Source organism: Pyrgilauda ruficollis, unplaced genomic scaffold (assembly GCF_017590135.1).
Source record: "Pyrgilauda ruficollis isolate IOZ18807 unplaced genomic scaffold, ASM1759013v1 scaffold15, whole genome shotgun sequence".
NCBI classification, from domain to species: domain Eukaryota; kingdom Metazoa; phylum Chordata; class Aves; order Passeriformes; family Passeridae; genus Pyrgilauda; species Pyrgilauda ruficollis.
Genome location: NW_024513654.1, coordinates 11724040 through 11750040, shown reverse-complemented (window position 1 = coordinate 11750040; position 26001 = coordinate 11724040). Strand labels below are relative to the sequence as shown.

General features: G+C 46.2%; 1 protein-coding gene across 1 annotated transcript in view; it reads right to left on the bottom strand.

The window, feature by feature from the left end:
- SH3PXD2A (SH3 and PX domains 2A) overlaps positions 1-26001 on the bottom strand; it is a 247934-nt gene that overhangs the window by 167195 nt on the left and 54738 nt on the right. Inside the window, exon 3 of the mRNA XM_041461000.1 lies at positions 12925-13000. Within this exon, the coding sequence (XP_041316934.1) occupies positions 12925-13000 (76 nt within the window). The remainder of the gene's footprint in view (positions 1-12924; positions 13001-26001) is intronic.

The window sequence follows — 26001 nt, the reverse complement described above, 5'->3', positions numbered from 1 at the left end:
GTCTGCTGACACCACAGAAAAAAGGATCTGGTTTAATTGCAAAAATACAAAAGCGGGCCCAGGGGAGAGCATTCAAATAGATGATGAGTACAGTCAACCTCCAGTGAAACAGAGAACAAGTTGTGAGGAATAATCTAATCCATAAAAGCTAAGTATTTATCATCACTCTTAGAGCAAGAGACCACCCCGCTCCAGTGGACCTCTGCAAACAGATGTGAGCAAGGAAGCTTTTAACACAGCAACACCACCAGTCAGGGCATAGGTAACTTCAGAAGGACTTTACTGCTGCAGTGTTTGAGTGCTATACAATGTTTTATGGATTTATTCTTGTATTACACCAGGAGACATAGCAATTCTAGTTTGTCTCTCTTCTTCCCCAGTACAATACGTACAGAGAGTCTGGGGGTAGTAGTCAAGTCCATTTACTCTACTTGAGCCTCCAGATCTGCTATTTCCTATTTGTAAAGAACTTCTGGCAGCGGGGAAAACTAGTGACACATCTTGGGCAGAATTAGTAACTAAATGTGGGCTTAACTGGTGATTTCCAAGTTCACAGCCTGTAGTAAGGGGGCAGAGAGAAATTGAAACCAAGCCCCCAAAGCGGGCTCCAGCCCTGCTCCCCTGGTCCCTCGTGCACAGGTGAGGCTGCACCTGGTCCCACATGCACAGGTAGTGGGTGCAGGACGTCACCTCAGGCTTTGCTGCAGCAGGTTTGACACGTGTACACAATGAACCAAACTCAAGTGCTTTTGGGCCAGAGAAAATGAAAACCTTCTGAAAGCTACTTTGTCTTAGAAAGAAAGCAAGTTTACTTTGCTTAGCTTTATTACAACTTGCCCTTTTTATCAGTTTGATTTCATTCTTAAGTCATTTTAAACCCTAGTACCATATAATCTGGCAGCTACAGTGATGGGTTTTACACAGAAAAACATAGGGAAAAGGTTTTCAAAAGCACTCAGACCTGCTGTGACTGCTCCTCCTGAAGTCAACAGTAAATCCAATGATACCACTGGGAGCAGAGGTCAAGGCTGAGCAGGCTTGACACCACAGAAACTTATGGGTGGGATTTTCAATCTCTTCAAAACCCATTACTAATAACACAGTATATTAAAAGCAAAGAGCTAAGTTGTGACCCTGAAAATATTTACATATGTGCCTAGCTCACAGATTGTAAGTAATTATAGGAGGTCTGATTTCTCTCACTTTCTTTAATGAAAGCCAGGAATAAGGGCCCAGATGCATGGAAAACCTTGGCTCATGGAGAGGGTCAGCTACAATGATTTTGGTGGAATTACTCATGCTCTGCAGAGACTTTGAGCACAGGCATGCACACAGCAAGACTTCTTAGAAACACCATGATCTTCCTAAACCCTCAGCCACACACTGACATGCAAACACACCACATAGGAGATGGGACTTTTTGGGCTGTGATGGTGCTGGATAACAGCATTAAAATCCACTATCTTGATTTTAATTGACTGTAGCAAAACTTGGACCAGAAAATGAAGGCTAGTCAAGGAAAACTGGAGGGGTGTGTGTGTTTTATTATTTGTGCAGATCTGACATTGTGACATGAACTAACCTAACTTCAAAGGATGAAACATCATTATTACAAAGCATTGCATTGAGTATAACCATTTCCAGGCTATTATGCAAGCGCAACTGAAATAATATTATGGGTACAGGATTATTCTTGTTCTCTATTAATCCAAGAGGAAGAGCAGTGTGACTTATTTTCTCATCCTGACAAATCATCTCAAGACACTGCTGAATCAGACATGTTTGCAGCTTAAAAGGAAATAAGTAAAAATGTTCAGCTTCTATTACTAAGTTTGAGGATTCATTTACAGGAATGTAAAACTAAATCTCTTTTAAATCCCTTCATTGTTCACCATATAAATCCTTAGATTGTGTTGTTACACTGGAATGAGAGAGAGAAAAAAAAAAAAAAAAAAAGATTTAGAGGAGGTGACCTTCCCAGCTATTCATTTCCAGGCAGTTTCACTCCCAGGTTCCTGCACAATACAGCAGTCTTCCCTGCAAACCTTTCAGGGGAAGTGCTTCACTTGCATAAAGGCTGCAACTGTTCCTACTGAAGTGAAGCCGTAAAACTATTGCAGTTGAACCAAAACCTGATAACAGCTTAATGGCATAAAGCAATATTTGGACTAAATTGAGCCTGATCATATCACTCTAAAGTTCTTTTCCAAGTTAAAAGGCTTTTATTTATAGTCTTTACTTACACCCAAGAGACTTTGACATATTTTAACTAACCTGCCTTCCTTGTCTTCTTAACCTTGGTCCCTTTCCAAGAGAAAAGATGTCATCTGACCACAAAACAGGGTTTGATTTCCAGCAGCAGAATTAACCCACAACAAATCCCTTGTGTTTATTCACTGAGTGACGGTGCATGTTCTGGGGAGTGAGCTTAGCCAGTATTTCCTTGATGAAACGGGTGGAGGGCAACAGGCTGGAGTTACCTCTCCTACCACATCAACCACTTCCATGAAACAAACCCTTGAATTCCACCTATTCCATCTCTTCTGGTTTCACAGACAGCTCTGAGAGCAGAATACAGTAGGACCCACCAGTGGGCTGGTGTCACTCCTACTGACACTCACTGAATCTCCTCACAAACATCACCCCATGCTGACAGTCACCTCAGGCTGCTGCACTGCAGAAGCATGGCTCAGACTATGCAATCCTGGCTATAAACACAAACTGGACAAAGCAAAGGACACCACAGCCGTCTCTTCACCTGCTGGGTACACACAGGAGGGACTTCAGAAATGCCTCAGTGGCCAGAAACCACTGCAGCCACCACCACAGCCAAGGGGGGCTAATGCAAGGACAACTCAGAAGTATTTATAGACCAGAGAGTCAATTCACCCTCTCTTTGACAGGAATGGAAAAAGCAACATTTTTTGTCTAGGGTTAGTGAAAGAAATTGAAAACAATCATTACAGCAGGTTGAACGATGCCACGACCACAAGAAAAGCCTTTTCCTGTCTCTGAGGGACTTTTTTTTTGACTTGTGTCCAAGGGTCTTTTCAATCAGGTCTAGCTATGTGCCTCCAATGTGCCTCCTCTGCTCACAACATAGTTCATGTCTGCTTGAGAAGTGGCTGGTGGTGGGCATGTGATGTGGCGTGGCATCACCCAAGATGCTGCAGTCCCAGATTCGGGACACCTCAACTGCCTGCAGCAGCATTACCCTGCCTTCATTTCCCAGATACCCTTTCCATGGCTGCTCTGCTCTCTGGGAAGGAGCAGGGGTACCAGTTACCTCACCAGCAGGGGTATCTCATTACCTTGGCTTTGTTAGACACTTTGTTAGACCAAGAAATGGGAAAGGAGGCCCAGGCAGGTGATTCAAGGAAGCTCTTAGTGGTCCAGCAGCACATCCCTGGCTGTGGGAGGCTGCAGGGAGCAGGTGGGTCAAGCAGAGCAGTATCACAATCCAGCAGAGCAGCTTTTGCTTGGCAGACAGTCTTCTCCCTCCAGCTGCAGGCAGCCCACTGGTGGCTCCCCCAGCCCCTGTCACCATGCACCAGAGCCAGCAGCTTCTTGTCCCAGACCCTGGAATAAGACAGTGGCTGGGGCATTGTGCATGAGTAAATATTTACGTAGCCAGGGCCTTCCTTCCCCTGCCCTGCATTTTCTCCCCTTCTTAAAATGTCACAGATCAGCTGTTTCCATAATTGTGCAGGAAATGAGTTCCCTGCTGGCTGGCAGCTTAACACTCACGTGTGCTGGGTCTACTGTAGCTGCAGCACTCACCTCTGCTGCTGGCCCCTGCATCCACCCAGCATCTTTGGAGGATATGGCCAGAGGGGAAATGGGACAGTCGGGGACGTGGCTCTGTGACTGGGCCAGTCCTTCTCACAGGAGCTGAGAGGAACCCCTGGTCCACGGGTCAGACCAGGATCCCGGGAGACCTGACACTCTGTTTATGCCGCTCCAGAGCAAACATCCAAGCCAGACTAACAGAGCTTCCTGCCTGCACACAGCGGCGAGCACACTCAGGAAATTCAGGCACATTTCAAGCTTGCGACTTCTTCTTTGTTCTTTGGACAAAGCCTTGTTCACTGGAGATGTTGCTAAAAGGATTATTATCTGTAGGAGACTTCTTTTCCCAAGAGGAAATCTGCTAAACACACAAATTTGCATTCGCTGTGTTTTGTAGGAGGCGGGATGAATACAGGAACATTCTTCCTTCTGCTCTCCACATCTAACAACTTAAATAGCCCAGCCATGACGACACTGCCCACTGGGAATAGACCCAAATGCCTTTCTCCTGTACTCCAGTCTCATGGTTTTATTCCTTGCCTGAGATAATAACAAACTACCCAGCATTTGGTGAGAAGAGTTGGAAGAATTTGATGGGAATCACCTCTAACAGTGCACTCAGCGAAAAGGTGAAGTGTGTCCACCAGCCCGAACACCAGTCAAATGCCATCATGGGCAAACCAGATTGTAAATGTTTTGCTTATTCCAGGTCAGCCCTGTGCAGTTCAGAGCCCTGGATACAAGAAGCACCCTACAAGTCTGAACTTGCCGATGCTTAGGATGTAAAAGCAGAAGGAATGTAACTTTCTGCTCTTTATTTAGAGGTGGCAAAACCCTGATAGAAAACGACATGGTGCAAGTGCTTAACTTCAGACCCACGGAAATTTGAGGGCAAACATTAATTACCTCAATCCTGCACACAAGCCTGGGGCCTGTATTAGCACCTCTCTGAATGGAAGAAGCTCAAAGTGGGATTGAATTTCCCACTTCTAGGACTTTCCTCATCTACCTACCCCGGTTTCCTCTTTCTTATTCCCACGTTATTTCCTTCTCTCTACCTCAGCTTTCCCTTTAAATTGCACTAAACTCTAAAAAAGAAACCCCACAGGGGAGCAGACACGGCCATGGGTTATTTCATTATAGTGAAAACAGATTAACTTCGGCAAATCCCGACCTGCAGTATCCCCTCACTCTGCTCCTGAGTATAAAGATCCCCTTATGAGTAGCGACAATGTTCAAGAGAGTCTGGAAAAAGCTGCATTGTGGAGCAGGGAGGTCTGCATACACACCACACCAGAGAACATCACCACCTAAAAAGCTCAATAGATAGAGAAAATAAAGCAGGAGGAATCCAGCAGCAGATTCCCAGGTTCATTGTTTCCAATCTACAGGAAAAAAAAAATAATCACAACCTATTTTAAGCATGTGAGTATATAAATAAACAGCTGGTCCAGCCAAAAGGCAAAGTGGGCTGAAAACAGATTCAAACATAGGTCTAGACTATTACTTAGCTGTGAATCTCAGCTGTGCTCTTCTCTCCTGTATTGCCTAGGCAACTTAAATTTGAACACAACAAAGACAAGATTAGGTAGATAAGTAATATCCAGAGGGAATATCTAGAGCCTGTGGGGCTGCAAAGCCATCTGAGTCCCTGGCAAGCCTGACTACTGTGTTAAAAAGCACATTCATTGTATGGGCCATTTGTTGATGGATTGTGGGAAAAAGTCAGATTTCAAACCAGAGAGGAAGACAAGCAAGCTCTTATATAAAGTCACCCTCTCCTCAGCCTGTGGGTTGAAAGCAGAATGCTCTCAGACTTGCTACATACCACCCACTTTAGATTACAGACTTGCAGAGTTATTTTTAAAAAGTAATTATAGTAGTAGAGGGCACACTCATATGGAATGGCTGCCTGAGGAAACGACGAGACCAATGCAGCTCAAACTGCTTTTCAAGTCTGTAATCATGTTTATTTATTGCCTTTTAAAACAAGAATCAAAATCCAACTAATTTCTGAGTAAAAACGTCTGTATATTTCCCCAAGGAGTCCAGGCAGCTAGACTATACTGAAAACCTTCCCTGGCCTTTCAGTCTAGCATCCAGAGCTACAAAAAAAAATAAATAACCCCCATTAGCTCTGTCTTCAAGGAAACCCAGACCCAAATCCCTTTTCATTCTTTGTTTTCCCTAGAAACTGTGGCTTGATCATTACAAAATCCTCATCAGGAGATTCAAGTAGTCTAATGAGAGGCACATCATGTTTTGCATATGCTGATTTGTGCCCAGAGGTAGTTTTTGGTTGAGCAAAACACGAGTTCTTAACCTGTGTGAGAAGAGTGGGTTTACACAAGCCCCAGAAAAAGATTCAGTAGCTTTTTTTCTATTCCAGCCCTTCATTTCAGCTGTGAGCTGGTGGATTTTGGATCTGTATGCTGAGAAAGGACTCAGAAGAGACTGAGAGAAGAGGATCAGGTACTTGGGCAGATACCAGCATTATTTTTTCCCACTTTTTCTTCCTTATGTAATGGAGACAGACCCTTGATTCATGCCCTATTAATGCCCAAAGGCCTTCAGAAGGCCCGACCTGTGAAACAAGCTCAGCATGCAAAGCCAGCAGCCCCCTGCACTCCCGACTCCTTACGGCTCCCTCCTCAGTGGGCAGCTCTGCCTTTTCCACTGCTTTTTCAACAGGCAGCAGCCTTAGGGCATCCTATGACCTCATAACTGACGACTTGTCTTTCAACCAGAAAACACTTAAACCCTAAAAATATCTCCACAGAGCCTAAAGAAAAGAATACGCCTGTTCCCCTCGAAACCATCAATCCTCTGGCCGCCCGGCTGAGGAACAGCCGCTTCCTCCCGGCAGCCCCTGCCTTCCCTTCAAGCCAGAGCCGACAGGAAATCCATTCTCCTCTTGTGAGAGACAGGAGATGGATTTTCCACAATAGCTCTCCTAGCAAGGCAGAAAATAGAAAGACACAATAGAAACTGTGAACTCAAACAATAGGAGCTGCTGAAGGGCAGCACACCAGAAGCTCAGCATCACCCAAGTCCTAAATAAGCTGGAGTGGAAAGAAGCCAAGGACCTGTTAGCTGTCTTGCTAACACAATATCCAGGCTCAAACATCAGTTGGTTTTAAACCTGGAACCACTCTCCCCTTTCAGAGAACAGGCAGGAAAATGTCAAATATGTGTATTAAAATGAAATTGCACTGCATTATGGAATGGCCCCCAAAAAGATTTCCATAGCTCTTCAAGCCCACAGCATCTCATGCCATGGTGCCATGGGTCACCTCTCCACCCTCTGGTAGCTCCTCAGAGATGGGGACAGGGGACTGCAATGCTGCTTTATTGCAGGTGGAAGGGGATGAGGGCAGAGCCCCTCTTCTTCTGGGAGTTTGTTGCCTCACATTCAGAAAAGCACAGCGGAACATCTTGGTTATTGATGTTACGCAGGTAAGGCTCAGCAAACCAGACATCTGAGACTCTGTAGTGTATGTGTGTGTATGTCTACCATGCCTGTAAGACTACCCCTGCATATTAAAAGAACCTAGTTTCAAATAACTTAATTCATATTTTAATCTAAAACATAAGATGTGCATTGAGAAAGAGAATTTTATCTGATCTCTCTTGGGTTTTTTAATCTTTATGCTACTCTTGGACTGGTTTTGAACTGCTGCAACATTGTCCATTTCTGAGTAGTCAGAGATAAAATTCTGAGGAATTCAAAATTACTCCCAAAAAAAGTATAAATCACTTATTAATAACTTGCTGCCCTTGATGAAGGACAGAATAATGATCTGATGAAGGACAGAATAATGAAAAATCAAAAACAAATCTGAAATTTGCACATAAAATACAGCTAAGAATTAGGACAGGGAATGCATTTCCTTTTAATGCTCTGCTAGCAACCAGCTCTCCAAGGGAGAAAATAGCTTGCAATAAAAATATCTCTAAAAGTTCAAAGGCTCCTCCTTGGCCAGTGTGTGCCTTACAGTATCAACCCACTGCCACCCAAGGTGGGCAGAATAAATGTTGAAAGCACTTTCCATGCACTGTACCCTGCTGAAATGCAGCACCTTGGACAAAATTACATATGGCCAAATCCTAATTTTGCTGATGCTGGTGCCATTTACACAGGTAGTACATGAATGGCTGGATCTGAGGGACCCTGCGGTGCTGGCTGGGTGAGGATGAGCCCATCATCTCTGCTGGGTGAGGATGAGCCCATCATCTCTGCTGGGTGAGGATGAGCCCATCATCTCTGCTGGGTGAGGATGAGCCCATCATCTCTGCTGGGTGAGGATGAGCTCTGCTCCAGCACACGATCTCTGAACAAAACCCTGCTTCTCCGCCAGCCCGGAGCAAAACAAAAGGCGAAAAGATGGAATATACAAAGGTGAGAGGAAAAAACCAAATAAACCAACCCTGCTCTCTTCACCGTGGACAAAATTTTGCTGTTGCAAACCTTCCGAAGCCCTTTTCCGCAGCTGCGTCTTACCCAAAAGACAGCCCTGGAAAGGGGAGGGGAAAAAACCAAACCCAACACCTCAAACCGAAACCAAGAAGCAGGCATAAGCACCTGGGATGCAGTTCATCGGCAGATCTCGTTCCCCACTGCAGGCCGGGAGTGGCAGAGGCGGAGGTGAGAAGGTCCGAGCCGGCATTGGCGAGAGGCTGTTCCCATCGCGCTGCGCCGTGCCGACGGGAGGCTCCCGGGGCACCCCAGGTGTCTGGGCGGTGCTGGCACGGCCGCCGCGCCCTCTGCGAGCCCGGCTCTCCTTCCCGCAGCCCTCCTGACTCACACACGGCTCTGCCCTGGGCTGGGGATCGCTCCTCCGACTGCCCTTGGCTGCAGGAGCAGCCTCCAGCAAAGCTGGCTGGGAGACACCGGGGCTTCTCTGGGAAAGCGGGAGCCTTGCCCAGGACAGGCAGCCAGGCAGAGCCCAGGCCGGTGTCAGCTCACCCACTCCCACCCACTGTTCCCGGCAGGAGCAGCTCGTCACAGCTCTGGAGCGGAAAACAGGAATGAACTCGCACCCTCAGCAGGGAGGGATCTCTGCCGCCCTGAATTTGCTGCCTGTCGATAAAACGCCCCAGCAGGCACACAGTGTGCTCCTGCTACCCACGAAGGAGAAAGTCCCAGAGACCCCTGAGAGATGTGAGATGGTGCCAAAGCATTTCTCTTCTCAGGGGTAAAGCAGGTCAGTGGGGCACAGCGAGGTGACAGCAGCTGGGTGACATCTCATCCCCCATGCTGGCATCCCTCCCAGTGCCCTGGAACACAGCTGCCATGCTACACTGGCAGCGTGCCACCAAAATGGACAATTTCCTCTCCCTTGCCCTGGTCAAGGGAGGAGGAAAACCTGAGTGGAGAAAAAAGGAAGAGAGAAGGTGCCTCTCTGGTAGAGGCTCCAAGCACTGGAGGCAGGGACTGAAGCCTTGCTCCTTCAGCTGCCTGACCAAGCTGGTAGGGCAGCCTGCACTGATGATCCTGCTCCCCTGGGATAGGACTGAGCTTCCCAAGAGTTGGGAAAACCAGGTACACAAAGCAGTCTCCTCAAACAGGATGTCTCCCTCTCCAGGCAGCATGGAAGTTGCAGAGCAGACACCCACTGAGGGTTTTCCCCTTCTGGCACATCCTATGCAAAAACCTCCTGATTCTTCAGTGGAGGTCAAAAGTGGTTTGAAGTCCAGCAGGGATCAAGCTGGAATCTGTGTGGGAGGTGCAAGGGGTTCCCATCACCAATGGCCATCCCTCCATGCCATGGCAAGCCCAAGCCTGTCTCCAAGGCAGGGATCTGCAGCCCAGCAACCAGCATGGCACAATGATTTCATGCCATGCAGTGTGTTTTCCCCAGGGCTGCACTTTGGAAGACACAGTGGAGCAAGGAGAGCTGACATGCCTCCAGCTTTGTCTCCAGATGGCTCTCCCACTTAGTGCCAAGAGAAACGAAAAACAATGCAAGCCCTGGAGTCTTGGGTCAACCACTGCAAAACTGTTAATCCCAGAGTTGCATCGCCCTGTCTCTGCCGTTTCATTTGCCACTGTGGTCTCCAGAAGCTCAGCAGACAAGTCTTCTCCTTCCAACTGAAATGCCTTCATTAATTACCTCAAGATCCCTGGAAAAGGGAGCCCAAATCCATATCCCCCTTTCTCTGCTGACACAGATATAGAAGTACCTGACAGGGATGGAGAAAATCTCACTCATCTACACTCCAAAGATCATTCTTCAGATACACAGCAGGAGAGGTGATGGAGAAATCAGTGTATTCCAAATGGGCTCAACCAGCAGCCACACTGGTACATGCAAACAGCACTTTCCATCCATGTCTTCTTAGAGCAACAAACTGTCTTTGCTCTAGAGGGTTTTTTGCAGCAAATTTTATTCTGACTGTTCCACAGTTTCCTTCCAAAGAAAAAAAAATCCTATCACCAGCTACAAAAATGCTCTCTGGCCAATCCACAGAGTTTCTAATGCAGGTTTCTTCTATACAGTCTCTCCCAATGCAGGATTTTCCAACATTAAAAAAGGAAATCAGAGAGTAGAATGGAAAAACTCACAGGAAAAGATAAAATGAGGAAAGGAGATTAAAATATCACTTTTAAAAACAAAAAATCACAAAAATTTGAAGGCAAGAAAGTCATTCTTAAAAAGTAAAACAAAACTACAAAATTGTCCACAGGACATTTTCTACAGGACTACCTGGCACTGTTTATAATTTTCTTACACCTCTTCATGGCGCTGAAAGTCTTTATTTGTGTAAAGGAGAAGTGAGGGTAAATATATTTGAAGAAAGAAATTGATGAAAATAAGATGAAGGCTGGAGGAAAGAAGAACTGCACTTTCCTGCTGCTGAACCCAGTATGGTCTCTCCTTGGGGGGCAAGGCTCTGAACCCCATTTCATTTTCCTTGGTTTTACAGATAAAAGGTTTCCAGCACAGTCAAGCACTAATTATTATTTCAGGAGAGCACCAACAAACAGGAGTTCCAGGATGGAATATGCCAACTTCCTAAGCCAGAGCTGATAGGGGATTTGTCCTACCCTGCAAGTGGCACAGCAAACCCTGGGCACTCAGAGCACAGCACGCAGAGCCACTCCAGCTTGGCTGAATCAGGCCCACAATAAGCAATCAGGACCATAACATCTTCATAAAGTAGGATTTAAGTACAAACATCTGCCTTGCCATTTTTTAATTAAGGGAGTTTATAGCTAGATATTCGTTTCCGTAATCCACTGCTCCAGCTGCAGAAATGCCATGCGTATTCTAATTTTGGCAGCTAGTTTATTTAATGGACTTTGACATTGTTTGACATTTAGCTGAGTCACCTTGTTCCTGGGTAAAGCAACAAGGGCTGTTCAGCAGTTCAACAAGAAAGAGGCAGAGATTCAATATCAAAAGTAGAACATATATCACAGAAATTTTAAATTAAATACAGCTGAGGTCTATTCTGTTCTGGCAGCTTCTCTCTTTGGGACACTAAGTCAACCCAAATGTTTTCCAGATATAACTCTTCCCCTCAAGGACATGTGGCACTACCATCTCCCTCATGTTCCTGGAGGGTGGGAAGGGTAGGAAGTGTTGTAATGGGCATATGGGGTTTATCTCACCCTCTGCAATATCACACACACATGTATCAGGACATCCAATCACTACGATCTGCACAAAGGCTGAGGAGCAGCTGCAATCAGCCAACATTTTTGTAGGAGAAAATAAAACAGATAGGCTAGTGACAGTCAATACAGGAGGAACAAATGCTACCTGCAGACAGGATTTTCCTACAGCACCTCATGTGAAGCCACCTGCACTCCTGTACAGTGCTTTCAAGGACCTCAAAATGCTTTCCAGTAAGAAAAGCAGGCCAGCAGTATCCATTCTTACCACAAATAGGTTTCATAAAGTGATTTGGCTATGAGTTTGTTGGTGGTACAGCTACAAAGAGAGCCACTCTTAGACTTTTTGCCTCATCCCAGATGGGAAATGTATGGCAACACCACCTTCCTCTGGCTACAGTCTGGATGCAGCACAGAATGCTGCAGAGAGCAAACCCCGAGCCTAGGACTGCCTTCCACAAGAGCTGCCTGCCAAGACACTGCCAGGCAGCTGTGCTGCCCTGCTGTGGCTCTGATGCTGGTGTCATGTATTTGTACTGCTGGTTTTTAAGTCCCTACTCCCCAATAACCTTGGAGCTGTGCTCACCACACATCTGGAGCAGCTGCTTTGCCTGCAAATAGCGTTGGGGATGGCAGCATGCTCCTTGGGAGGACTAAGCCCTCCCATCCCAGCTTCTCTTCACAGACCTTAAGGGAAGAGCTGGGATCTCCTTTTTATAGCAAGAGACAGAAGAGATCTTTTAACAGGCTGCAAATACTTCACTTATGCTGGCAGGCAGTGCAGTGAGCCACACTTGGAGCCAACAGCCAGAATCATGCAGCCAGACAACAGGGAGCTGGCCAGAGCCTGCACTGCCAAGAGCACGATGTGGTCTGGCTCATCTCCCCCGTGCCATCCCTGCAGCTGCTGCTGGGAGCAGCTATGTAGGTGTGTGCTGTTACCTTCAGGACAGCATATCCATCATGTTCCAACACTCTACAAAAGGTGTCAGAGGGACAGTGGCTCAGGCTAAAAAGATAAGTAAATATCTTTGTAGTGAGCACTGCAGAAATCCCTATTTGCATTTAACCTTCTTCAGTTTCCTTTCTGTTGCAGAGGCAACTCCAGTTATTCATTCCTTATTGTACAGTAACAGTGTCTGCAGAGCCACAGCATCCGGAAATGACAAAGACTGACTCTGGTCCCCAGTGGTGTCCCAAATGGTGGCTGGAGCTCAGGCTGCCTGGTTGCACCCCAAAGACACAGCCCCCCAGAAGCCATCAAATCCCTTTGTGTAACAGGGCGTGAGCCAACCTAAATCTGAACAGCTGATGGAAGATCCCCTGAGAGCCCTAAACACCATGCCAGCTATTTTAGGAGGAGGGGCAGGTCTGGTATCACAAGGCTGGGTGTATGAGCTCCCAGGGAAAAGGCATTTATAAGAATGGTCACAAAAAGTACCAGAGACAGTAGCCAGGGAACTGCAATCTTCAGCTGCTCTCAGCCATCTTTTTTAGGGCTTTCCCCACAGCATTACCTGGTAGGAAAGGAATGATTCTTTGCTTGGGATCCTTCTGGCCTCCTTCAATAGGGAACTTGTCCAGAAGCTGCATCTGCAAAGGAAGAACAATGAACATCTTAGGGGGAAACATGGACCATTTGCATAGGGACCAAGGGACCTCTTGGTTTGTGTGTGGTTTAAGAAAAAAGCAACTGCAGGAATTACTTTGTCTTGTTGGAGGGGAGCCTGTACTTAAAAAGGTATGATATAGTTCATGCCAAGAAAGGGAGGGCAAGTTTCTGGCAGCACAAAGGAGCTGGGATAGGGCCCAGGCAGACAGCTGAGCCTGGCCTTGCTGTCATTCTAAAATTAGACTCCCGGTTTTTGCTACACACATGCCTTGTCTCTAATACACAGCCTGCCTGTGCTGGTGTAGCAACAGGTTTTACCTGTCCATCTGAAAGACCACTCTCCTGGCTAAAAATGCTGTTCAAGCAACCAGATTAAAGCATATCTAGTAAAATACCTGCTCTGCTTTTATGGCAGAGCCAGAAAGACCCACTGCCCTGGTCCAGTAAGAAAGAGCTCCTGTTCTCCCAGGGAGACAGAGATGGGGTTTTGGGGAATGTCTTCCACTGGAGTCCCTACATGGAGAACAGCAGGCAAGGAGGCCTCAGAGAGGAAAGCATCCCACAGAACAGCAGCCCCACGAATGGCCTGAAAGCACAGCTCAAGGTGGGTGTGCTCCCAGCCCAGAAGCCTTTAGCACATGGTTTCCTAGCCTAGGAAAGCTGCATGCTGATCTGACATTCCTAAAGGAGCCCTACGATGTATCCTTGGATGATGGTACCTGCTGGACCAGTGCCACTGAGGCTGAAGAGCAGCTGAAAGGCCTCAGACAGAAAGATGCACCTGCCCTAGTGACACCTTAATGGACTTGCCCAAAGAAGATCAACTCCAGCCCTGAAAATTGCCAGAGCCTCTCATCTCTCCCATTCACCCTCTGCAACCTTTCGCTGTCATTCAGCACATGGTGCTACCAAGACAGAGACCCAAATCTTCACATTCTGTTTCATTTCTCCCTGTGTTTCCTATGCATGATGTCTCTATGCTGCCCAAGGTCCCCTCCCTACTCAGAAGCCCTGACTCCCCGGGGCAGGCAGAACTCCAAAGCTCCTGCCAGCCCCAGGGCTCCTTTCCAACAGACCGGGAGAGACATCTTTCAACTCACAGTCCCACAGCTCCTGTGATCTCTGAGGAAGGCAAGGAAGGAAAAGCAAGCAGTGGTGTTACTTGCCCTTGCAGAACCCCTATCTCCTCACCTCAACAGGATCTACAGCTCAACACAAATAGGCAAAGTGGCAGCAAGAGCTGGGGGAAGGGAGGGGATACTCGTCAATCAGCATTTAATCTCATCAGTGCTATGTGTCCAATGGGGAGGCTGTGCAAGTTAAAAGGGTTTTGCTAGCTCAACAGATTTCCTTTTAAAAATATTTTTTTGCTAACTTGGGGAAAAACAGTCAGAATTTTTTTTTTTATTTTTTTACTGGTTTTGTTTTAAGCATGCAGAAATCTTCTCGTCTTCCACCGCACACAACATCTCCAGCGTTTTCACCATATGGCACAGCAAACCAAAGATCAAGAGGAAACTCGGCAGTAGAAGCAACATCTGTGCAGAAGAAGGACTTAAAAGATCCCACATGTTTCCCCATCAGGGAGTCAGCCTGGTAAATAAATAGACCATGGCTTTGCGGATTGTTAGCTAACTCGCTTTTCTGCCTACAGAGACAGATTTTTTATTGAAAATGCGAAATTTTGTTTTCTTGTAGGTAGAGCTCTGGGTGTCTGAGGTCAGGCATGGGCAGGAGCTTCTTTCAAAGAAGAGGGGGGGAAACAAAGAGGGGGAGGGAATCCCCACCTACTGACTTCAAGTTTCACTGTCGCTACACTTTTAGCCAGGAAGGCAATTCTCACTTGACTGTGTGGTGACTGATTGAAGCTGGAACTGATACAGTCAAATTCCCAGGGTTATTCTTGGAATTAGATTAGCTTGGCTAATACAAGCCTTTGTAACCACATCAAGAGAGCCACAACATGTGTAACTCAGTGCTATTTATCTAAAGGGTGTATATCAGCAAAATAGATACAATAAACTGAAGCTGGAAGAGTTTGGCTAAATTTTCCTAGACTACACTTTCCACCCCAGCTCTTGCCTCCACTGGGAAGGTCTGGGGGAGGCAGGGGCATTCCAGGACTTTATTTGATTTTAACATCCTGCAGGATGTTAAAGTCAAATAAAGTCCAGCAGAAGCAGGGAGCCTTCCTCAGCACTTTCCTGCACCAAGTTCTGCCATTCAAAGCCAGTGCACGTTAGAGCTAAAGTCCTAGAAAAGCAGGATTCCCTCCCACCCACAGAGAGGGATGCAAAGTGGAAGATAAGGAGGAGATGCATACAGGAGAAAAAAAGCATCAGTGGACTCGAATTAAACATCCAAAGTCTTACAAAGATGATGGAGTGTCCCCCAAGCTAATGCCTAACACCTCCACTCAGCCCAGCCGTGGTAAGAGGAGATAAAGGAAGTAGCTGGGAATGAAAAAGTTAAGGGCTGAACTACCAAAACTCCTCCTGGTAGGCACAGCCCTTCCCTCACATGATTAACAGACAAAGACCAATAAACAGATTTTCAGTTCTCTTAATTAGATGTCTGCAGAGCATCTGAAAGTCGAAAACTCTTTTGTCTCTGACAAATGTTTTTCCATTAAAGGAAGTTATTCTTGTTATAACTGCAAATACACATATGATTGATGGAAAAAAACCCTGCACTTAATGCCCCAGGTTATTCTGCTCAGACATGGGCAGTCTCCACAAGTGGTTGTTCACATCTTTGATGTGTGACAGTTAACTTAGGGACAAAGTTTGCTAAATCAGAAAGCAATTCTGTCGCCTAGAGTAAAATCATCCCAGTATGAAGGCAAAGAAGGGAAGATGCAGAGTCCCAAAGAATTGAATTAGGGATGTAGTTGGTTTTGAACAGACAGGAAAACACAGCTGGGCAGTGCATTTTGGCAAAACTGGAGGAGCTCAGTTCATCTGCTTGCAACGAGGAGGAGCCTTCAATTGCATGACTGGTTAAGTGAGCAGGAAGAAACATGTTACCACGTCCCTGTATCACAGGGTGGAGGATCCCTTTGGAAACAGGGAGGGTATATGGAAACCAGGAAGTGAGCTTTCCATCCATTCAGTCAGCACGTCTGGAGTCAGGCTGAACAAACACATCCCACTCCCACTTGTGGCACAAGAGCTGATGAATAACTCACCACTAGAACTGCCTCTCCAGTCTTTGCCTCTCCAGACTGCTCTGGGTTTGCTGACATCTTTCCTGCTGAAGTCTTGCACAGTCCTGCCTCCTGTTCCAAGCACCTTCCTTCGTGCTTCTGACTAAAACTCCTTTAGAAGACCTGCTATAAAACCTTGTGGTCCAGATTATGACTTTCTTGCAGCAGCCACCACATGATCATTAATCAACAATTAATCTCATTAAAAAATCAAGGGAATTAGTCATGTGAGTTGCTGCTTATTAAAAAGAGAGCACTGGCCTGCCCCACTCCTTTCTATTTGTACCAAAGCATGAAATCACTTGACTTGCAAGAATGAAATAGGAAGATTGCAAAGTATCAACTCAACCACTTCCCCAGGCATCTCCCTTCTCATGTCTTCTGCTTCAGGCCATCCTTAGCTAAAATGCAAACATATAATGAAGAAAGAGCCTCTCCTGCACACAAGAACCATTTGGGTTTGCCACATAACAGCATCTTTGGTCATTTCACATCAGCTCAGCTGTGAAAATAAGATTCCGTCCCCATCTGCCTTGCAATGGTAATACCTGGTTTAAAATCTGAATAAAGAAAAACAAGCACCCTTTGAGATGCTACAAATAGCATCTCTGAGGATGAGAAGCCAAGCAGCTTCCTGATAATTTACTTACTACATTTTACCTATCTTGATGAAATTTTCATGAAACAACTCTTGTTTCTGCTGCAACATAAGGACTTACAGCACCCAAGACTAAGAGGCAACTTCTCTTCTGAAGAAGAGGCTCTGCTACAAGCCAACCAGTGCAGGGGACATGAACATATTAACTGTTCAATGGCTTGACCCTGTGGCATTTGCCAGCAGGAACTTTGTTCCTGGTTTGGTTTTGAGGTTTTGGAAGTTTGTGTCTAAATCCAACTCAGTAAAATTAATCCACTGAGACAGTTACCTGACCTCCACCTATGCCTCATACCACAGACTGTAGATGGGTTCCTGCTGGGCTGTTGGTTCCTCCCCTTCCTTCCTTGCAGCAGTTTTAATTCCTCTGGTTAGAAGAATTAAGTTCTCCTCTTAAAATAAGCAAATGAGGACACCACATAACCTCTTAGTGTGGAAATCTTTCTGGTTCCTTTTCAAGTGGATGCAGGTTTGCCATGTGCACAGATAAAAATCTAAGCTCTGCAGGAGGTCAATATTGCAGTCATGGGGAGATGACAAAGATCCTGAGGGTGACTTTCATGCAAGCCCCTTACTTTGGCAAGCAAAATGACATTCACCATTGCAAAATGGTAAAGGACTCTGACCTTCTACAGAGAGAGATGAGGCCTCTCTCCATTTCCAGGGTATAATTTACTTGTGTCCCACAGAAAGAGCAGTTGAAAATCAAACCATGACCAAGAGCAGCAGAGTTTTTGCAAGGTGCCCCTAGAAATCCCAGCTTGCCACCTTTACTCTTGGCCACATTACTCAGCTGGTCCCAAGACTACAGCTCCTCGTACAATGAATGCCAAGAGGGACATCAGCTTCCCTTTTTCCAAGTGCTCATCAGAAAATGCATTTTTCATTAAATATGAGGCAAGCTGACAATAACTTTAATTTAGACAATGATGGATTTGAAAGGTAAATTATTAGAGGACAGCCAGGCATCAGGCACATCCCTTCTCACAAGGTTGATCTGATCTCAGAGTCCCAAGGAGGAAGGAAGGGCTGCAGCCAACTGGGAGACAAGGAAGAGGAGAGGAGGCATCTGTGCATGTATGGGGTTGTGTGCACACTTCTGAGAGAGTCTGCCAAAGAAACTAGAAGAAAAGCAAAGATTCTGCCAGGGATCTGAAACTAGTGATGATGGAACTCACACCTCAGCAAGAGGGGTTAAGGGCATCTGCAAATCAGAAAAGACTAAAAGTCTCTAATGCAGGTAACACAAGTTCAGATGAGAAGGAAAGGTAAGGTACCAGAATAGGAGCTATTAATTAAACCCCTGAGGAGCTGCAGTAATTTCCTTTCATTTTGAAGTTGGAAACCAGCTGTGCTGCTTGCTGATGGGATTGATGGTTTCAGCATAATCAGTTATATTTTGAATTATAAACCATGTGATCTGCAAAAAAGGGAATGGCCAGGATGGGTTTGAATTCTGTCATCTGCCAGAGTTTTCTGGTGGGTAACCTCTCTGGTCCTGTCTCTGGTTCTGCAGCTGCAAAATGTGAGACAGATACAAGGTAGGTGGTGTGAGATTTCATCAAGAGCCATCAAAGGCTCTGAGCCTCATGCTGCAGAGCAGGAGTCAGAGACTGAATTCACAGGAACTACACTCATCTAAACCCAGCAAGACAGAAGCAAATGGAAGAAATATTATTGGTGGTTTTCAGATATGATTATCCTCTCATTTGTGGGCTTGTCCATCCATAGCATATTCCAAATCCTGGTTAACCAGGGAATCCAAAGGGGTCTTTCACTTAAGGAAGATGGTTGCCCCCCATTTCCAGAGAATGGATCTCGTGCTGCTAGGTTAACATATCAACATTTAAATGTCAGCAGGTGAAAACAAGTGAGAGAGTGTAGAACACAAGAGACTATCTCCACAGATTCACCTTCTACATACTGGTCTAGAGAAGATAATTTCTTCAATTGTTTGGTTTTAGATTAGGTGTTCTGCTAAGGTGAATCAGTGGAGCACCCATGATGTAAGTGGAAAGATGTCATTTACTCCAGCTCAGGACCATACCTGCTGAGATCACTGACAAAAGGAGACATGGCAGGGAATGAAACCTCTGCTGCTGGGGCAGATCCCTCCATGGCAAAAAGCTGTTAGACAACTTTCTCAAGATTTCTCTGAGCTTCTTTTTATTTCTCCCCTGCTTCATCCTCTCACAGGAACAACAAACCAGTTCACTGTCACAGACACAAGACAGCAGGAGGCCTGCTTAACTCCCACGCCTTCAAAATTGGCCAGAGCAGTGCTGTTCCTGAGCATAAGAACAACTAGGAAAAGCTTGCAAAAGTTTTTTGGGTGAGGACATGGAACAGACTGAGCCCAGGGGAGCTCATCTGTTAGCCACTCACACACAGAACTGACATCTTACACAGCAGAAGGAGGTGGAACTCCATCTCTTCCTAAAGCAGTAACGGGTTCCACAATGCAGCAGGAATAACTTTATCAGGCAGCCAGTGACACTGACTCCCTTGTGGTGTTACATGATGCCACAGCATGCAAGAGAAGTGCAATAATTCAATCCCTGAGAAGCAGCAGCAACTGCTTTCCTTTTATTTTTAAAGAAAAGAAAAAAAATACAGCTAAAAGTCATCCGGATAACCAGCTGACATGCCTGACAATTACAGCATTATAGAATATGTTCTGAATTAAATACAGTACAATCCCTGAGAAAGTCAAACAAAGGCAGGAAAATGCATATAAAATAAAGAGAACAGACATTTACAGCATGGTGTAATCCTCAAAGGGAAAATGCCTTTCTCAGGTCTGAAAATTTCCACAAGAAATCTTGGAAACCTTACAAACCTCTCAGTATCAAATAAAACAGCCAGGGGAGGAGAAGGCAGGGAGCAGAGACTGGGGGTCTTTCCCCAACACGATCCATCAAAAGAGGTAATGCTGTTTCCCAGCTGAGACATTTGGTACTTTTCATAAAGAAATGCAGCTTTCTCTAAAGGCTCTGCAGAACGAGCCCGGCGTTTGTGGCTAACACAGCCTGGCAAAACATTTTGAGGTGCTGGTTTGGGATGACAGAGGCACTTGGTGCATCTCTGAAGAGCTTCTCAGAAAGCCCACACTGTCCTTTCACAGAGCAGCTATTGAAGTCTCCTGCCAGAAGCATTTTCTTTCCCCAGTGCTAAATTAAACTGGCCTCATCCAACTTAACCACACTGGAAGATGCTTGGACAAAGGCTACTTCATACTTTTCCATCTATCCATGGTGATTATACGTCCCCTGCTCCTCTGGTATCTGCAGAGGATTTGTCCCAACAGCATCCCTGGGAAGTAAAGCGATACCACAATGCCTGTTTTAGAGAGATGAATGCTGCAGTTATGTGGCACCACAGGGTCATGCAGAGATGTGAGAGCCATGCTGATGCCCTGGCCCATCAGGTCAATTAGCTTCTAGAGAAGGCTCAAAATTTTGTGATGGGATGCATGCAATTTGTTGGATTTCTTTCCGGAGTTGGCACGTCCAGAGCCAGCCCAGGTGCTCAGGCTGCAGGCATGTTCTAAAAAGCTCAGTGCAGGTCACAGTAAAAATCCTGCCTGGAAGAAGAGCTAACTTCAAAAGACGAGCATCTTTCCTTACACCCTGCAATTTTTTTATCCTTACAAAACCCAAAGACTTTAAGTGTTCTTTCAGATTGCACAGCAATCTGAAATAAGCAGCAAGAGACCAGCTTGCGTCTTGTGAGAGACACTGCAGTAACAGTGCCCTTGGACACTCAGCTCTGGCCTTCAGACAGCAGAACTGCACCTGACAGCACTGTCAGGGCAGAGGTTCCTGTTTTAAACACAATGGCAAGTCTAAGAGCTTCATTGAAAGGGAGTAAAGCACCAAGGTCACTTCCATTAATCACTGCTTCCTACATCACTTGGGCATTTTTAAAAGTATTTACTGTCCATCCTTCTTTAAATTTCAACCCTTTCAAGCCAATGACTGAAATACATGGCAGCCCCACCAAGAGTTTAGAGTTTATCAGTTCACTAATTTTACCAAGCCACTCTAAAGGCCTCAAAAAACAAAAGCTGCCCTAAATTTGTGCAAGTAGGAGCAGCTCAACTCAGCTTAGCCCAACACGAAGGCTGAACAGATTGGTAGGAAGCTGCAGGGCTTTGAAAAACCCTCAGGTCTTTAAACAAAGCCTTGACAGCAGCATCAAACACTGCATTGCAGCTGCAAGCAGGGTGCTTGAGGAGGCATCCCAAAAGCAGCACAAGGGCCATTAGCAGAGTGCTGGTTTCAGTTGCAACCCTATTGTTAGGACACACACCAAATATTGTCAGCATGATTTACAGGCTGATTTGGTTTTACCACTGCTTCGTTCAGTGCTGTCAGATCATCCAGGGAACCAAACTCCTGCTCTGCTCTGTAACACGAGAGATGTAGGATGGCACCTTGTGGGAACGGGGGCTGGCCCCTCTTCAATGGGTCCCCTTGTTTGCCAGCATGACTCCTGGGTTCAGGCAGTCCCCAAAAGGGATGTCAAGAGCTGGAGAATCACACTGGTCCTGCAATGCCCTCTTCTACCCTTCCTTACTGCTCTCTCAAAAAGAGATAACAGTGGATTTCCATGGGTGTTTTACGTGGCGACTACCCAGAGAGCCAGACCCCATCTTTGCAAACTGATTTTGTTTGAACTGGTGCAAAGCCTGGCACAGAAAATCTCTGAAACCAAATTTATACATTGGATGGTCATTGAACTTGCCCCCACAGAATCCATCCTTAGAGAGTCTTCTAAGCACAGTGCTGACCACAGTTTTAACTAAACCCTGTTAAAAACACACCCTCATTTAATTGGTAGACTTTTATGAGTCCGCAAGAGTGCTTCCCTGCTTCCACTGCTAAGAGAGAGATGATACTTTAGCTCCAAATGTATGAAACTTAATCCCTCTGTTTTCATAAACTACATCTTCTCTACAGCCTGTTAGCTTTGCTTGATATATTGTCCCATGGAAACCATGAGTAACTTCAATATTGAAAACAGAAACAATAGCTCCGAACACAATGGCACATTTTACTTCACAAACTCCATCTGAAATGGTATCTACTCATCTCTGTAGGACACTTCTCATAGCTCTGGGGAGAGCATCTGCCAGAGGAGAGCGACCGCCCAGAGCAGTACAATGAGGAATCCGTGCCAAGCACAACACAACCACAGGTTTTAACTCCACGCTGGGAGGAGACTCCTTTGTCTTCTTTTCTTCCTCTCTCCCCACCTCCAAACCCCAAGATGTTTTGCCTGCATATCTGGTTCCAAACACATGTGTATCTCGTCTTTAGGGGGATTTAGAAAGGAGTACAGACAACAAATCCACCACCTGAGCAGGCAGAGGGAGCTGCACAGATACCTTGCTGCAGCCTCCAGGGAGGTAACAAGCAGCCAGCAGGACAGGTTTCCAAGGGCTCGGAGGCAGCTGCCAGCTTTACACCCCACCCCAGCACGGGCCCTTCAGCTCAGGCACTGCCCAGCTTTGGGTGCCGTGTTGGCATCTCCCCAGGATGCCCATGTGGCACACAGGGACAGCAGAGGTGGCCAGTGCACAGGAAGGGCAGATTCCAAAAGCACTGGCTGTCCAGTTGGGTTTGCAATGCAGAGAGGAAAGGATTTACACACTAGAATACAATGTGAGAACAAACCTAGGTTTGCAACAATCTTTCTTTACTGGTGCCTACTATAATGGCGGCTCAGAGATTGGTTTCTCTCAGTAAATTTAATTCTGGACAGGGGTACAAAGTTCATGGTACCAAAAATCTCTTTTAATAAGCTCTCCCATCATTAGCACAACCACATAACACAGGCACCTGAGCTGCACAGTCAGACCCACACCAGCTCCTTCTGATCCCTGCCCCAACATGCAGCATGAACAACTTTCTCTCTTTAAAAGCAAAAGGGGAATTTGGGTAACATTGGAGTTCATCAAGTCCATGCCCAGAAGGAGAATCCCAGGGGACTCAGGACCAGAGCTGTCCCAAAGGACCCAGCAGCCTACAAAGGGAGGCTAGGACTGAAATTTTGTTTTTGTAAGTGCAAGTCTGCCTAAGGACTTCCATTAATTTAATTGAGAACAAAAGCAAACCCTGGGAAAGGAGAAGGACCTGGCTGGTGGCCATGGTGGCTGCTCAGAGCTGGGTGGGCACTCCAAGTGTTTACAGGGCCTCCGTGTTACGCTCTGCACGCTCGAGCCCTGCCCTGGGATTTCCATTCAGATAAAAATCATTCATCTCTGGACTCATTCCTTGTGGACCAGATGCTGCTCTGTGTGTCATACCAACTAATCACATGTAATGTTTGGCAGAGTACGAAAAGCATCGATGGAGGTCTTTGACAACGGTAGGGGTTATTTTGGTCTTTTTTTATCTCGGTAGCTTTTAAGTGGCACAGGCACGTTGTCAAGAAATACTGTCAGGGCTGTGACTTTTCCAAACTTGCAGATGAGACAACAGCTACAAATTGTGAGGCAGAAAGAGCACATGGAGGCAGATGCTTGCATCTAGGAGGAGAGGGAGACTCCTCCAAGCTCTGTCCTTCCACAGGAGGTTTCCTGTCTATATCCCTGCCTGGTGGCATTTGCAGGACCTGATGGTTAAACATGGTCAGCAGTACCAGGTGCAAGAGGCACCCAGCACATGGTTAGCCACCACAGGCAGCACAGTGCTGCCTTGAAAGCCGGAGCTGTTGTGCCCATCCCTGTCAGGGCAGCAGCAGAGTTTTAAGAGTTTCAAGCCAAGGGTGGCCACAGGGCCATGTGGGCTGAGCACCAGCACCCATGGGCTCATAGGCAGTTGGGTACATGTCCAGCTTGTCAGTGAGCATTTACACCTGCTCTCCTCTGGCAGATGCTCTTTCAGTAGCACAAGGAGAGTGCAGCACCAGGAACAGTTTGTACTCAACTAGGCATGTACTCAGTCATAAAACAAAACCACAAATGTTCTCCAGCCTGCCTGGCCACACCTGCAAACCATGGTGGCCTGCTGCAGGGTGCACACTGCGTGTGCACTGATGTGAGATGTGCTTGGGTGATGCAAGGGAAGGGTGCTGAGAAAAGCAAGCCACAGGACAGGAAATGGTAGCCACAACAACTCATCATCACATCCAGCAGCTCCTTCCCAAATATTTCTATGAGGAAGAAGGTGACCTACAAACTAGTTGGATGGGCAGGCTGACGACCATCCAGGACATCCAGCAGTGATGATGCAGATTTCTATGCCTTTCTACATCTTGTGACCAGCTTTAGAAGCTGGATGGGGCAGACAGGCAGGGCAAACAAGCATGACAGTCATTTGTGCCCTGCTGGGCACTGTGCAGGCATCCAGGACTATTTCTCATCCTCCCTGTGGATTTGCACTTGTCTATTCTCTCTTCTCCATCACAAAAAGCCACAATAAAGGAACATCAGAAAAATGTCCAGACTGTGGAAACATCCTCAAAAATGTGTTGAAAAGTCCAAGCCTAGCCAACAAGGTGCAGGTAACCACACAGCTCTCTTCTGCCCTAGCCCCAGGCCCAGGTAGAAAATTAATATTTCACAGACTCCTCCTGAAATTACATTAAGATATTTTGTCACAGAAAGTATCCAGGAAGACACTAACTAGCACCAAAGAGATTCAAGCCATATCCAAGCCTGTAATTCCCCTGTGAGCAGCAGTCAACCTGTCTGATGGCACTGCCCTATGAGACCTGGCTGCTGGTTTTGAAAGCCCACATGATCCTTGTCCTCCACAGGGTTATCCATCTTTAGCACTTCAGCATTATGGCTGTAAGGAATCAGGTCTAGAGAGCTGCCATCTGCAGAACCCAGCACTACAAATTCAATTAAAGAAATAAAAGGAAAAGCTACCAAGAAAGAAGTGAAGTGAGGAGGAGGTGGGAAGAGGAATGACACATCAACTGCTTTCTACCAGGCACAAGCAACTTCAAAAATTGAGTTCCACATATGCACCCTGCTGAGAGTAAGAAAAATATCAGAACACAGAATGGCCCATTTTCCATCAGAAAGTAAGACACCAGCTTCATCAAAGCACAGCTACTGCCAACCTCCCTTTGTCATCAAACGTGGGCAGAAAAGGCCTGGGAGGACATCAACTACACTCCCTTGGCCAGCACAGAGAATGCTCTTTGCCAGCAACCCAGATGCAAAGTTATTTTGCTTAATTAGGGCTTCCTTTGGCTCAAGTAACTGACCAAATAAATTACACTACCAGACACACACATACACACAAATAACTACTTTGCTGAGCCAGGTGCAGACAATTGTTTCTAGCCCTTCATCTGGGACTGGTGCATGTCTCTGCACGAGGTCAGATGCCAGACAACATTGTGCTGGCCAAGAATGAAGGAAAACCTGAGAGTGGCTAAGGAACAGCAGAAACAAAACTCAGAAGAAATTTTTTCCTCCCTAACAGGTGCAGAGATGTGATTAAATGTGCCTCGAAACTCAGGCTTTCAACACGGCCTGAGCGTCACAGTGCAGATTCAAAATGGTCAAGGAGGCTTTGAAATCCCACCCCTGCTTTGAACCCTGCAGATCAGTATCAACCTGGAGAAGGGTTTGAAGCCAGAGGAAGATGCTCATGTTTCGAAAGCAATTGCCAGCAGGAAAAAGGGGAGGCAAAGGGGATGTTCTCCATTACAGGAGAAACTGCAAGAGCCGCTTGGGCAGGCGATTCCCTTGCCTGAATGTGGGACTGAACATCATTAAGCACTGCAAATACAATAGAGACTTGAAAACAAAAACAGACTTCCCTTCCTAATCACACTGAGACATGCAGCAAGGTAAACTGCCAGACAGCTTCACTTGTCTTTCTGTTAAAACTGAGCAAAGGAATAGGATTCAAACACCAATTTTGCTAACAGATGGGCTGACACTGTAATAGTATCTCCTCTACTTAAAAGCATCTCTCAAATGTCAGAGGTAGAAAAAGAACTCCAGACTTCATATCCTGACTCTGAATGAGTCCCTTGAGGTATTGCTTCCATATTTGATCCATGCAGAAAGAACCTATTTCTATCATCAGATAGGAACATAGAGAAAGAAGGAAAAACTGAGATGAGGAAGAGATACTGCTGGAGAATTATGGCAT